Below are 15,429 nucleotides of genomic sequence, written 5' to 3' on the forward strand. Positions count from 1 at the left end.
GCATTTTCTGCACTTCACAGATCTTTTTTACATTTTGAATATTTACAATAGTGTTTGAGATATCCGCAAAAAACAATCGTTTTTTGTTTAACTAAATTGTTTATTACTTTCAAATTATCTGTCTGCGCAACTTGGTTCAAATTGTAATTTACTCTGGGTGAAATTAAAAATTGAAAAGTTTTTATCGAACTTGCAATGTTTGTATATATGTATACCAAATGTTAGTTCGGTTCAAATTTTGCACCCCCATGATATGGGTATCAAATAAAAGAGTTTGCTGAAAACATACGAAACGTAACGTCTCTCCAAATCCAATGTGGCGAATTGTCCAAGATGACCATCTAATTTCTTCATGTACCTCCATAATATAGGTTCAAATAAAAGAGTTTGTTGAAGAGAAAATGGGCAATAACATGAGACTGAATCCAATATGGCGGATCTCCCAAGATGGCGGACTAGTTTCTTAGGGCCTCATGACATGGAGATCAAAGAAAGGGTTTGCTGAAGAGAACACGGAAAATGAAATGACTTTATTCCAAATTGAATATGGTGAACTTTCAAAGATGGCGAACTATGTTTTTTGGAACCCTCATGATATGGATATCAAATGAAGTTCAAGGGAAAATAATTCAAAATGGAGAAAAATGAGATGGCCGTCATAAGAGATAAATCGGCGAAGGTTAGTTAGGATAGTTTTGTGGTGCTTGAATAAATGAAGGATTATGCAACAATGATGCATTGAATGAAATGCCTAACTAAAAAATAATTGATAGTAAATAATATTTTTCAATACAAGCATTCATTAAATCAAACCGATCGAATTATGCATAATAAAATATATGTGATATAAAAGCTTTTCCCGAAATTTACCTGTGTAGAAACAATAATTCAATATGTAACTTGGTTTGCGAGATAAAAATCGTAAAATAGATATATCTCACGACAATCTATTATATCACTTAAATGTTTAATGTAATAATTTGTTGGTTTGGATTCAATTTAAACTTTATTCTACTCTTTTTAGTATTTGCAAATGAAAGCTTGTTCTTGAAAAAAATGTTTCTTCACTAGATATTGATTTATTTATAGTTTATACAGTAGCAGCTTCAAACTGATAGTGTAGATAATGTATACAAACGACACATTTAAAACTTCTTCGTAAATATTCCAATTTGAAAGATGATGGTGTGGTAACTTTTTTCGTTAGCTAGAAACAGTGTTCTCATAACCGAAAAGCGATGAAACAACTCAGAAAATGGATTTCGGTCAATTGTGAGAATACTATTTAACACCAAGTAGTAATTGAACCCATTTGAGACGTTTTTTATTATCTATTGCTCTTCGGTGGAGTCTTATAGAGATCAGCAACAGGACCTGACGATTTAATGCATAAAGTCAAAAAATTCCTTGACATTTCCACTAGTACTACACCCTTCTCTAGGAAGAAATACGGTGCTTATGGAATCGTCAATGACGATTCAAAAAATTTTGTTAGAAAAGTCATAAAATAGCTATTTATTTCTCAGTAACATTTTGGAATGACCTTTTCACTTTGTCCTTTATTACACTTAGTTATTCTTTATTGATTCAGCTTTGCTCATTCTTCAGATTGTGAAAGGTTAGATAGGTACCCAAAAAAAAACATCTAATAAGATTGTCTTCCTCACCAAAAATGTCTATAAAAACTATGTAATCAATTGATGTGCTGATGATGTGGTTAGTGCTTTTTATTTCATTTAATTGTGCATGGCCGGTCGGTTGAAAATTTGTTCAAGGACCATCAAATTATCTCTAACATATTTCGAGTTATAACCCTTCAAAATTGGTATGAAGTTTCGCCATTTTTAATTGTTTCCCCTTGAACCTTTTCATTTCATATCCATATCATGGAGGTGCAAGAAACATCTTTCGGAGGCCACCATATTGGGTTTCGAGCAACGTCATTTCAATTTCCGTATTCTTCTCAGTAAACTTTTCCATTTGTTTCTAATATCAAGAGTGTGCATAAAGAAAGTAATTAACCATATTGGATTTAGAGTGACGTCATATTATTGTTCGTGTTCTTTTTAGCACACTCTTTCATTTGTAATAGGGATGCGTATGACGTCACTTAGCTAGTCATGCATTGCCATCCAGATTAAACGTGTATACAAAATTTCAGCTTGATAGGTTGTGGATAATTGCTTCAAAATTCAATTGTGAGATTTGACCCGAACTAGCAGACATAATTAAAGCATTACAAGTCGAATAAAAGCTTCTAAAAATTTCAGTTACACAATACATACATAATACACCCATAATATATAATACAATCAAGAACAGTATAAATAGAGCACCCAGTACGAAAATAATAGTAAATGCGTTGGATACAACAGGAACAAGAACCAGAGCACCAGATCGGGTATTGCGACCGTTACCACATCGCCTTTGAAAATGTTTACCGCAGGAGAAGACGAAACGTCAGTCATAAAAACCTGCAGACCACGGCTAGAAAACCCGGAAAATAGCCTTCATACAGTTATCTTCCGTCTGTGAAAGTTTACATTCTTCAATGAAAGAAAAAGTTATTTCGATTATCACCATTTGCCTCTGATTCGATACGATATAATGTTTTACAAAATTAATACTCACTTCCACTGCGTATCCAGTAGGCGAGGTAAGACCTAACTCTTTGAGGGTCACTGCTACGTCTGAAGGTGTTCCATCTGTTCTTCTATTCACGAACGCTATGGCATAGGAGAAATAATTCTGGTACAACGGTGTTATGGGTCGTGACCAGATTTCAATTCCTTTGTGCTGAAATAATATTATTATTTTATTTTTGCGAATTGTATTGATTGGCGTGACTCAATGATATTGAAAAGGCTCGAGAAGCATATTGAAATCTTTGACTTCATGATCCACATATTCTATGTTGAAGACAATATTGCTTATCAACGAAACCATAGATATATAAGTTTAATCAAGAAGTTGAGTAAAGTGAGAAATAAAGATGCAGCTTCTAAAAATATGAGCAATAACTCATTAGATTCGAAATGAGCTTGGAAAATGTATTCGCAGTATTTCACAGTAGATAAAAAATTAGGATTGTTTTAAACAGTATAATCGAGGAAAATGAGGTATTACACTTTTTTTGTTAATAACATTAAAACTATAATTATTTAAAGAACGAGTCAATGATGTTCTTAAAGAGGAGGAAATTTTCTATGAAGAAGTCCAAATTCTTGAAAATAGGGCTTTGCGCCCCCGTTTTACCACAGACGCGACGCCGCTGAAGATAGGGTATCACCGATTTTTTTTTTATAACTAAGTTTTTATTAGAAAATGGTTGACAATGTTTCATGGTGAATTTTACTAGTTCGGACTTTCATTGTCTAATACGATATAATATGATTTGAAATCTCTGAAAGAACAAATAAAATTAAAAAATTAAAAATCAGCTAAAAATAACAATTATATTGAGCAATAAAATGGTTTGAAAGTAACTTGGTTTGATATCTTTTGAATTTTTTATTTTATTTTCAATTGTTCAATTTTTAATTCTTTGCTTTTTTTCATTTTATTGTATTTATTGCTCAATAAAATTGTTATTTTTAGCTATTCATTTAATTTTTTCTTCAATTTTATTTGTTCTTTCAGAGATTTCGAATCATATTATATCTTATTAGACAATGGAAGTACGAACTAGTAAAATTCAATAAACGTCTTACAAATATTTGAAATAAAATTTGTTTAATGAACTTGAAATAATTCCATCTCGAAAAGCCCTTCTAATCTGTATAGATAGGTAAAAAGATCATGAGGTAAAAATTTATAAATGATTTGATTTTTCAAGCAAAAAATTCAATAAATATCTAAGATTTGATTGTGAAAAATTTGTCTTTATGTTTGGATTTCAAGGTTTTTTTCATTATCAAATGACAGCAATTAATCTCGGCTGCAATTATTTGTTAACAAATTGTTTACAAACAAATGGAGAAGTTCGGTAGTTAGGAAACATTTATTTTGATATTTTGGATTAAAAAATGATGATTGAAAAAAAATCATATTTTTTTCATTACTAATGTTTTATTTTCAATTTTCATACTTTAAATAATTAATTAGGGAAAAAATCATACAAAAATCATTATTTGTGTTTCTAAATACAGTTAATATAATTTTTTATCCGTAATTCAATTGCTTATTAACAAAACATTGTTATAAACAATTTAGGATCATTCCCAAAATTTTTTTCTGAAAGTAAATCTAATTCTGAGAACTACTATGTGTAACAAAATATAAATAAAATTGTCATTGTGTTTGATACTTTTTAATATAACACGACAGCAGCTACATGTTTTGTAATGTATTAAAAACAAAGACAATAAAAATTTAATTGAATTTTGTTACATATAGTAGTTCTTAGAATTACATTTACTTCTAGAAAAAATTGTGAGAATAATCCTGAATTATTAAACTTTTTTTTTTCGTTAACAAACCATTAAATTATAGATTGAACATTTTTTAACTGCGTTGATTAGACAAATTTCTTGTTAATTGATAATTTGAAGTATGGAAATAAAAAAAATATATGAAACATTCAAATCATATTTTTTTAATTCCTACAACAAAATGGCAATAATTTTTTTTCTTGACTATTGAATTTATCTATGACGTGTAAAATTGTAACCGAGATCAATTACTGTCATTTGATAATGAAAAAAACTTTAAAATGAAAAGATTGAAAAAAATTAACACTATTTCTTTGATATTCATAAATTTTTTTACTTAAAAACATAATAAACAAAATAGAAAACGTTTATAAACTTATACCCTATGATCTTCTTAAGTATACAGAGCTTCACGAGAAGATTTTTTTTAAGTTCATTATTTAATCATACCTAAAGATTTCAATTTAACCAAGAGTTATAGAGAATACTTATGTATAATGAAATAATTGATCAAGTCATCAGTGAGAAATATTCTTTAAGTCATTTTTAAATGATTCTTTAAATTGGAATTGTAAATTCGTATCACGTTCACGGCATTACGGTACCAGTTGTAATAGGCTAATTGCCATTTATTTATTCATTCTTCGTGGTAGAGTCATGTCATGTTTTGTTTACCTTATATATTCTCCTGCCTTGAATTCCTAAGGGGTCTTGATCTACAGCTATGATTTTTCTATTTTGTAATATGGCTTTGTACTCTGGTCGTATGGTCCTCAAATCTACAGACATCAAAAGCGGAGCAGCCAGAATTGCCCATAGCGCCATTTGGGTTTTACTCTGTTCATAACTTAGTCCGAAATTACCGATGATAAGCTGAAACAATAACTTTATTAATTCAACAATACGTGAAGCATTGTTTCACTGCATGTGGCTATATAAGAATGAAAATGAATAAATTCTGGTACTTGAATCACTTCATGTAGGTACGTCCATCTATGGAATACTGCTAATGGAAATATTTCAAAAAAATGTGCTAGTCTTGGAACATACAGATCCAATCATGTAGAGAAGTCTTTTTAAAAAATAAAATTCTGACGGTATTTGGTATCTATCTTTATAATTTACTGTCTTACATTCACTCAAATTTGTCATCGTTCACTAGATCTCACGAAATACTCGATTACCCCACTAGACAAAACCATGAAATTCATGTTAAAAAATGTAATCTTACGGAATACAAAAAATCGCCAAGATATGCTGAAGCAATTGCTTTCAACCACCTTCCAGGAAAAATTAAAGATATTCCTTACCACAAAAAGTTTAAAAACAATCAAAGACATTTTTATTGGAAAACAACTTTTATTCACTCAATGAATTTTTAAATCATGAAGAAAAGTGAGTTATGTTTTTCTTTTTATATTACTTTTAAAATTAATGTGGCTGTATTTTTATATGTTTCTACAATTATCTTCGATTTTCAGATTTTATGTTTTTTATATTGACCTGTCTTATGTATAACATGTGTACCTAAAAAGATGAAATATATTCTTATATCATCTTATCTAATCCTTAATAAGTCTTACTGGATATTTAGTAAATTTTCATTTTTAGTAGTTACTGATTTTTTTTTAAATAACTAGAGTTCATAGCAAATAATTCGAGTATTCTAAGAATTTCGAGTAAGCACAATAATACTTAGGATACACAGACTCAAGTACCCACAGTAGTGTTTTCAAATAATTGCCCAAAAGCCTTTCTGTCGATTACTATGAATTTCGATATTTTTCATAACAGTAACATGAAGCTTCTTTCAATGTAAATAGATTTGCATTATTTGTAGTATGTATCGGCGTTGTGTTACCTGATTAATATTTATGGTGAAAATCATCGCCTACTTCCACTTTTTTTGAGTTCACCATTATCACCAGATAACAGGGAACTGTAAATATTTCGAGATAGTTGTCTCTCATCAGTATGGTGTCGACGTCTAATGATGGACGACACTGGTAGCCTAACATAACCATAATGTGGCAGTCTTGTTAAGTGAATCATTGTAAACAAGGTCTAGGATATTGAAGATGTCGATATCAAAGCTTGGCTTTGCAACTGACCGCCTTGGGGAGCCTCGTTTATCTTTGATATCCAAGGTTGAGTTCGCTGTCGCATCCTATGGATGACGTCTTCGTAAGAGGAGATGTTGTTGACCTTACTTGTTCAGGCTTGCCCTTTAAGGACAGTTGAGTCCAGTAACGCATTTGTGGTTCAGCCAAGCATCGCTGATGAGACCTATGAAGGGTCGAAACAGCGATGTCTGGTGTTGAAGAATAATATATGCGTTGTGTTTGGGCAATGGTTTTCAACTAGTTTTGCAGTGAAAGCAGCATTGAAAGACAGAGGACGAATCTCGTAGGCGGTCAATGTCGAAGCTTGGCTTCGTAACTAACCATTTTGGGAAGCCTGGTTCATATTTGACATTCGAGAATTGAGTTTTTTGTCAATCTCATAGATAGCATTTTCGTAAGGGAAGATGTCGACCTTACTTATTTAGGCTCATCCTTCAAGGACAGTTGAGTTCAGCAACGCATTTGTGGTTCAGCGTAGCATCGTTGATGAGACCTATAGTGGGTCGAAACAGCGCTGTATGGTGTTGAATCACAAATTCGTTGTGTTGTGGATTCTGTGGTTGTGTTCGTATGTGAGTGCCCTGAGTGCTTCGTGCAAATGAGTGTTGCCGATTTTGCACTTGACTACTTCATAGTAACGACAGCCAATCGGGTAGCTGGAAATATTTAACTACGGTTTGAATATTTCAGTGTTTTGATCAATAACTTCTCTGTTGGTGTTTGATATTATCCTTCGATTAGGCAATTCATTTTTTGTATCGTGTTTACTTTTTGGGGAAAAAATTAGTGATTCTGCAAACCTGCCATAATATAAACATTTGAAATTCCTTACCTCTTAGTAATTTTACTTCAACTTGAAAATACACTAGAAATATCTAGTTTTTCTGACAAAAGTGCAACAAAATTATATAAAATATTCGTTTTGAATTAAATTTATAGAAATCAACATGGCTTTGGACAAATAAGCATAGAGTTTCTCAACGACGAGTAGTAATTTCAGGGTCGAATGCCCTGTACTATCATCAGATCTTGTCCTTGCGAGTTATTCCAATATGGGGAGTGTGGTTACATAAAATCAAAAATAAACCATATGTAATCTTTCTTTTTGGAGAGCGAATCATGCATTTTCACATAATATTCAAACATTATTTCTAAATCGAATATTTTATTGCCAGAAAATACTCGGTGAAAATGAAAATAGTTGAACAGGTGAATAATAGTATTTCCGAAATATAATTAGGGTGACTGAATACTGATTCCAGAAAACTTATCCGCTATTATTAAAAAAAAACATACTCGTTCGACATCGACATATCAAATAAATGTCAAAGTTCCTCAGACTAAGATTTAAAAAAGTGTTTTTTAGGAGGATCATGAACACTGATTTTTGCACCAATGAAAAACTTGAATTGTACTTATCTACAATTTAATATAAATAACTGATCTGATGGGATCATGATCATTTTAAATGATCAGAACAAATGAATGAATATTTCATGAAGGTGAAAACTTAAAAAAATATCAAATCAAATCAATAAGTAGTTAAATTAATGCTCTACTTCAGCTGAACTAGTTTGTATCGACGAAGTACTCTACATTGTTATTATTTCAGTCAAGCAGCTTGGCTATTATTAATTCTACTGACTATCTATGGCTACATGGTCACCACTTATTGAAAGAGAAAGTTGCTAATTGTTTCGATCGCACGTAATATATTCCTATATTTGCTGAAAATGTAACGTCGTAACGAACCGTGCAATACAAAACAAAAATATAACGTGTCCATTGTTCCACATCCGTTGTCTTTCTTCATGAATAATACATTAACTGTCAGGTACAATATTAACTCTTAAATGGATGTTATCGCGATGAATATGAAAATTGAAAGTTGAAACGGTTTTCTAAACTGTTTTATGGCACATACTGACGTGTCAAGTTTTTTTGGCGGAGCAAAAAGATTTGAGTAATCCAAAGAATGTAAATATCTATTACTGAGATTGTCCTTGAATTATTTATTCATTTTCAAATTGATACGAAACCATTGTTTTTTCAATGAGACCATTTAGGATGTTTTGTGTTAACTTCATTGAAATGCCCTCCGAATGGGTCGGAGCTTCGGGTACAAGACATGACCGGCCCCTTTTCAGATGTATGATAATGATAATTTCAATTAATACCATATTATTTTCACGCCATTGACATAATTCGTTGTTTTCAGAAATACTCGAGGGTGTAACCGTGGCACTCCCGGAAACCAGATCCATAAGACCACTCATTTGTTTTATACGGATGACTTTTAACTTTATGCCTTGAAAGAGGTAACTTTAGTAAAGAACTCTCTCCGCGGCAAGAATCAGCATAAACTCAGACAGATCTGGTCATCAGAACTGTCGAAAGTTTGCATCCCGAATCGTACATTCCAGGGTTATACTACATTCGATAACAAGTAGGCCGTGGACTTTTGAGTTTGGAGTATCTATCTACACTACTAGTTAGAGCTTGAAGATTCATAAGAAGTTTGGATATATTTCTCTGCATGGTTCGCGACCATGAGATGAACTTGATTTAGTTTTCGGTACTGAATGAGCTGATCAGAACTGTATCAACCGTTCAGTGAAATAAAAGCCACTTCACTCCTGCGGCAATGCATCGGATAAACCGATGCATTGAAGACCACGGCTTATTAAGGCACCTAACCATTTTTTCTCAGGTCTAGTGGGCTCAAGTCGTAAATTGAGGAGTTCATCGTGGTCCGCCAGAAAGGTGTTTTCAACACCTGTAATCGATTGATTGACACCAGGTGCCAGACCGCCTGTTTATCCTTTCTTTCGATAAATGTAATGTAAATTATTCATTACTTCTACTTTCAATGGAAGATACTCAGCTCAATAGAGGATAGTCAATTTAATTTTATTACAAGCATTGAAGTCTTGAAAGTGAAAAAACAGTAACATTAGTTCTTTCGTAGTGTTTATAACATTTGCATATTTTGTATATTTACTGCATGTAATAAAAAAAGAATCGTTGAAAAGAGGACCTTTCAAACAAAGTGTCGGACGCTTCCTAATTCTCTTCAATATTTAAGGTTGAAAATGTGCGCATAAGGTTTTCCCCTCAAATTGAACTTTGACAGGACTTTTTTTGAACGCCAAAGTTTTTATTGGTCCTTTATATATATTAATATTCATGTGTAATATTTATTTTACATACATTATATTATCAGCAGTTTATAAAATAGATTCAAACAACCCGCCAAGATTTCTTCGTTATGTTTTATTTACCATTATTAAAGTTCGATATACAGGGTGGTTCAAATTCGATTTTCACCATTGGTATTTTTGAAACTATGAGAGATACGTAGATGGTTGAATTGGGGCAAAGTTGCGTATTTACCTGACTAACAATATGCCGTTGTGAAAGTTCTAAAATTCCGAGTATATCCGGAGATATTCGGGAAAAACAGAAATTTCGGAAAATGGTTATTTTTTCTGGCTTCATTTTTCGAAAAATTCGAAAATATATTGCACTCCTACATTACTACTTTTTCCCTACTACATAATGGTGTTTTCAGATTTGCTATCCGGCGTTTCGTCTTCCGGCCACCATCATCAACTTTATTTTTTCTTAAGGGCGCTACATTGGATTCTTTCTGTTTCGAATAGAACCAAATTTTTACCTTTTCACGAATGAAGAAAAAAGAGATATGATACAAATTTATTACAAATACGATTGAAACAGTGTTAGGACATCGAAAATGTATTCAAACTTTGTATCCCGAAAAAAGACAACCACATCGAACTATGTTCAAGTTATTGGATCAAAATCTCACTGAGTTTGGTTCGTTTGAAAAGCCAATTGAAAAAATAAAGAGACAGAATCAACAATCAAAATTTGATAAAAGAGGTGCGTATGAGGTAAATTAGACATTGTGTTCTTTTCAATGAAAATAGAACTTTGAACAAATAACAATGATTAACTAAAATGTAAAGACAAAAGTAAATCACAGCAAATACTCAAAATGCTGGCCTTGTTCATGATAACACAACTGTGCCCCTCTTCGAATATTATTCACTGCATGATTCATTTTCCTCCTTCTCAATCTTCCGAACTCTCTAACGATGCTGTGTTGAAGGTCCTCAATATTTTGATATTCCCTCTGGTCATAAACTTTATTTTTCAGTGTACCCCATAAGAATGTATCCATAACACTTAAGTCTGAAGATCTTGCGGGCCACCTCACCAGCCCATTGTTCCCTATCCATTTATCACCAAACTTTTCAGTCAGGTATTTAGATAGCCAAAGGTAGATCATCCAAATAGTCTTCGAAAATCGACATTAAATACTGGTGATAGGTTTCTCCATTCAGAATTCCGTCAAATAAATGAGGACCCGAAATTCTATCTTCGTAAATTTCTGCCCACACGTTAATACTAAATCGCACTTGAGGACGAATTTTTCGGAACTGCCTGGGGTTATTTATGCTCCAAATGTGTTCGTTATTTCGGTTGAATATTCCACAATTTGTAAAAGTGCTTTCATTTGTCTAAATTACATTTTCCAAGAAAACAGGAAAATCATGTCTTCTTATTAGCCAATTACAAAATTCTAATTGCCTTTCGGGATCACCTGGATACAATTTTTGAGATATGTGTATTTTGTAACATTTTAAACCGCTTTTTCGAGATGTCTCCAAGCACTTGTATGACAAATATTTATTTCGGAGAAAATTTGACGTGTAGATTTTTCCGGGTTCATGTTTATCTGCAAATTATCAAATTTCGGCCACATTGTCCAACATAAACACTATTACACTCCGGACACATAAGCTTATAAACTACAGACCTTTCCAACTTGTCCACCTTAACTTTGGCATTGAAAATGAAATTAGATAACCTGGCATGTGGTCTGAATGCCACTTCCACATTGTTTTTTCTGAAGAAACCCGCAATTATCTCTGTTCTTTTTCCAAAATATGTTAAGAGTTACCCATTTCTTGATTCCGGGTTGTTTGACCTGAGGATATATTAATCTGTACGTGAATTTTCGGCTTTGTTTCTTGACTAACTTGACCTGTCTGTGTAATTATATCAATTTCCCTAGCTAGATTGTTAGCAGACAAAGGCTGCGAATTTATGACTGTCTGGATGGAAATAATCGCTTGGGATGGTGATGTCTGTTTACCTTGGTTTTCTGAAAACATTGAACTCAAATTTATTCTGATTGTGTGTAGTGGTCAGGTCTAAGAAATTTATCTGTTTCTCTATCTCTGTTTCGAGTGTGAACTGAATGTTGCTATTGAGATTATTCATGAATATCATAAATTGGTTCAGCTTCTGAAACAGGCGAGAATATCGTCTACATATCTGTACCAAAAATGAATATGTTTTTTACCCAGGTCGGAATTTACTATAGTGGTCTCTAAGTTGTTCATGAATATGTCTGCTAAAAGTGGACTAAGGGGTGAGTCCATTGGTAAACCTGAATCCTGTTTAAAAAATTTGTTGTTGAACTGTAGGTAGCTCTGACTTAGGCACACATCGAAAGCTGTTGAAACTTCAAAGGAAGTGATATGGTCTACTTTGGCTTGATTTAATATGTCTAAAATGAGGGGCTCACACTCGTTGTACGGTATGTTGGTGTTGGAGAACATACTCTTTACATCGAATGAAACTAAAATTGAATTATGTGGCGTGGTTTGGTTCCTTATGTTTTCTACTAAAGTCAGTGAATTTTTATCAAAGAAGACTTTGAAAATTTTTTTGATGAAATTTAGTGATTGGTAGATTTGAAAGTGTATATGGGCGTAAAATGAATTTGAAATTCAGTTACCAGATATACCAAGTGGAACCCGCAAATTTCAATTTTTTCAAATCAACCATCCGGAACATTCTGATAATTCGTAGTGGGTGGCAATTGTAACCCACTAGTCAACCCACCAGGTGACTTATGAACTCTTTTCTCAACTGAAATCAGATGCATTTTTTATAAATAATAATTTTAACATTTTGTTACCTACGGAATTATCGAATGGTAATATATGGAAATTGTAAAGCTCATTTACATTTGTGAACGATCCGATTAGCTCACCTCAGATCCGATTAGCATTTTTATCCAACCTAAAACTGATATGACAACGGAGTAAGATGTATATTTGATGAAGAGCGGAGACTGTTGAGTAACCAAATGAAGTGATGTTATATATCTCCTACTGCAATCCTTTCTATTACGATATTCCAGGGAACTGTCTTTTAGGGATCACCGAAATATCACATATAAGGCATTAAAATTCTCCAAAATCCTTTTTGTAAAACAAGCTGCAGCAGATATCTGAGACTCGCTAAGAGTTTTACTACCAATTATTTTACTTTTTGATTCTTGACTAGGTGCTAATCAATATCAATTTGTCAACTTTTTCAAATTACCACTACATTCCTCAACTTGGAACATGACCTTGAAGTGATGATGAAGTGATTAAGTGAAACATAAATTGTACCTACTTTATTCATTTGCAAGACACACTTATATGCAGGGTGATTATTGACAGGGTTATTCAGATATATTTCCAACTTTGAAAGCCTCATATCCGTTTTTGGAAAATTGTGCTCCATCAACCGATATACTTTGAAAAAATTATTAATTTCTTGCGTTTTGATGATCGACAAAATGCTACTCGCTACCCAGGTTTGAGATTTTGAATTAATGTATAATTCTTCATATCGTTGAAAAAATAATCGGAAATGAAGAATCTCTTCAGGAATTGAAACTTTGAGGTATCCTGTGAAAAAACCAACCTGATATTGTACCAAAATGTTGCAGTTTGCAGTCGAAACAAGGTAAACTCATCCAATTTTTTAAGCGGCTGCTTATCAGGAACACGTTTGATGAAAGTTTGACAAGTTCTCCATAAACAAAAAATTCGTAAAACTTAATCATTATTTACAAAACGCATTTTCATTTTGGTATTCCCAGACAAATATATAATTGTGTCACTATTACTATATAATCGATTTTCATATTTTTCGTCAGTAATGTGAAAAATAACAAAATTCTTAGTTCATTGAAACATTTTCTCTATAATTACTGAAATATCTAATCTTTCGTTTTAGGCATAGTGAAATGGTTTCTATTGTCCTTATAATTTTATAAAAATGATTTCTATTTGAAGAAAGGATTTACGTTAGAAAAAACAACTTAGGCTATTTACAAATTACAATGTCAAAAATAGTTACTATTGAATACCTTGTATGAACATAATGAAATATTGATTAATGAACCTTTATCAGAAAAATCAAACTTTTTAGTTCACCCCGATAAGTTATTGCGTAAGATCAAAGTATCTTTCAAAAAGAATGATGTAATTATCATGATGTATTTAATAATTTTGACTATAAAAAAAAAGCTGGGAATATATACAGATAATGCTTGACAAATCTAGCTCTGCTTCTGAATATTGGATACCCAGTAGATCAGCCGGCGAAATGGGGCAAGAATTCATTAATATCGATGAACTGGTGTAGTGAACATCGTGTCAGTAAAGTTTGTGGAGAAATTATTCTGTATAGTGAACTATGACTTATTTATTGTCTTTGAAAATGCATCCGAATAGTGAACTATAAAACGAGGTTCTCAGTGGACAAAGCAGAGAAAATATGAACAATGTATTAAGATGTATACAAGCGGAAGCGAGATATTGACTATCAGGGTAGCAGGGAGTCTTTGAGGAAATAAATTCATAAACTTGTATTTTAATGAAGAAAGGTGAAAAATAACAGGAGAATATTGATGGCACTTCGGATAGAATTTTTGAAGAAAATGCGGCGCTAAAAGGTTGGAGTGATCATATCATGAAAGGTCTGAAAAAACCTACGATCATACCAGGGAAGAATATTCCACTCGGATAAAACATGCAGAAACCTCAATTATATGTCTTCATGAATAACAGTGAGCCAAAATTCAAGCGGTATGAAATAGATTTTCTAGCTGCAAATCACAACGTTGTATGTCATTTTACCGCCATGTCACCCGGATTTGAATCCAATTGAGTTGATTCAGGCTGGACTGAAAGATTATATGGCGAACAAAAATGTTACTTTCAAATCCAACGATTTCTTGCAATATTGCGACGATTTCTTCAAACAGTTTTCTTCCGAGCAATGGAAAGTTCGTTGTGAACGAGCAAAGAAATTTGAGGACGGTTCATGTTAAATAAACCCATGATAGACTTCATCGTGGATGATTTGATTATTGATTTACACGATAAGGATAGCGAGGTTGTATCGTTATAGGAATATGGGGTTGACGTTTCAGAGGATGAAGATGGTAATATATCGAGAATCAAAATACTTCTTGACGAAAACCATGTAGACGATTAATTATATTATACCTAATACTCATAATTAGGTAACCAATCTTCGAAAATATTATATCAATCTATGTACGATGTTTTGTAGCTACCTGCTACGTTTCATAATAATTCTTAATTCATTTATCGCTAATGAAAATATACAAAACATGTAAAATGTCAGAGAAATTACCTTGTACTACATCGAGTGTTTCAGCCAATCAACTACATATTTCACATTTTAAAACTCTTTTGACATCTATCGAGGACATTTTGAATATAAAACTGACCAAAGAAAAACACTGTAAGATTCATTAGATTTTTACAATTCTGAAGACGGAGGCAGATTTCAGCCTCCGAAACTGTATATATTTTCAGCTCTTTTATTGGTAGATAACATTATTGAATACGATGAGTTGATAAGTAAAAAATACTTTGAATTCACGCAGTGACCTATCGGTGTGAACTGAAAAGTTTACCCTGTCTACATCTGTGTAAAGTTCTTCATTACAATTTTCATATGCTCGAGATTGT

General features: G+C 32.4%; 1 protein-coding gene across 2 annotated transcripts in view; it reads right to left on the reverse strand.

The window, feature by feature from the left end:
- Window positions 1-15,429, reverse strand: part of LOC111509879 (alpha-N-acetylgalactosaminidase) — an 88,459-nt gene that overhangs the window by 2,639 nt on the left and 70,391 nt on the right. For both annotated transcript variants that reach the window (XM_074170033.1, XM_074170032.1), the window contains exons 5-6: window positions 5,106-5,303; window positions 2,632-2,796 (exon numbers count right to left, since the gene is read on the reverse strand). In XM_074170033.1, coding sequence (XP_074026134.1) covers window positions 2,632-2,796; window positions 5,106-5,303 — 363 coding nt within the window. The remainder of the gene's footprint in view (window positions 1-2,631; window positions 2,797-5,105; window positions 5,304-15,429) is intronic.

Source organism: Leptinotarsa decemlineata, unplaced genomic scaffold (assembly GCF_025532065.1).
Source record: "Leptinotarsa decemlineata unplaced genomic scaffold, Ldec_3_MD MMD2_P_RNA_scaffold_6, whole genome shotgun sequence".
In the NCBI taxonomy this organism is placed as follows: Eukaryota; Metazoa; Arthropoda; class Insecta; order Coleoptera; family Chrysomelidae; genus Leptinotarsa; species Leptinotarsa decemlineata.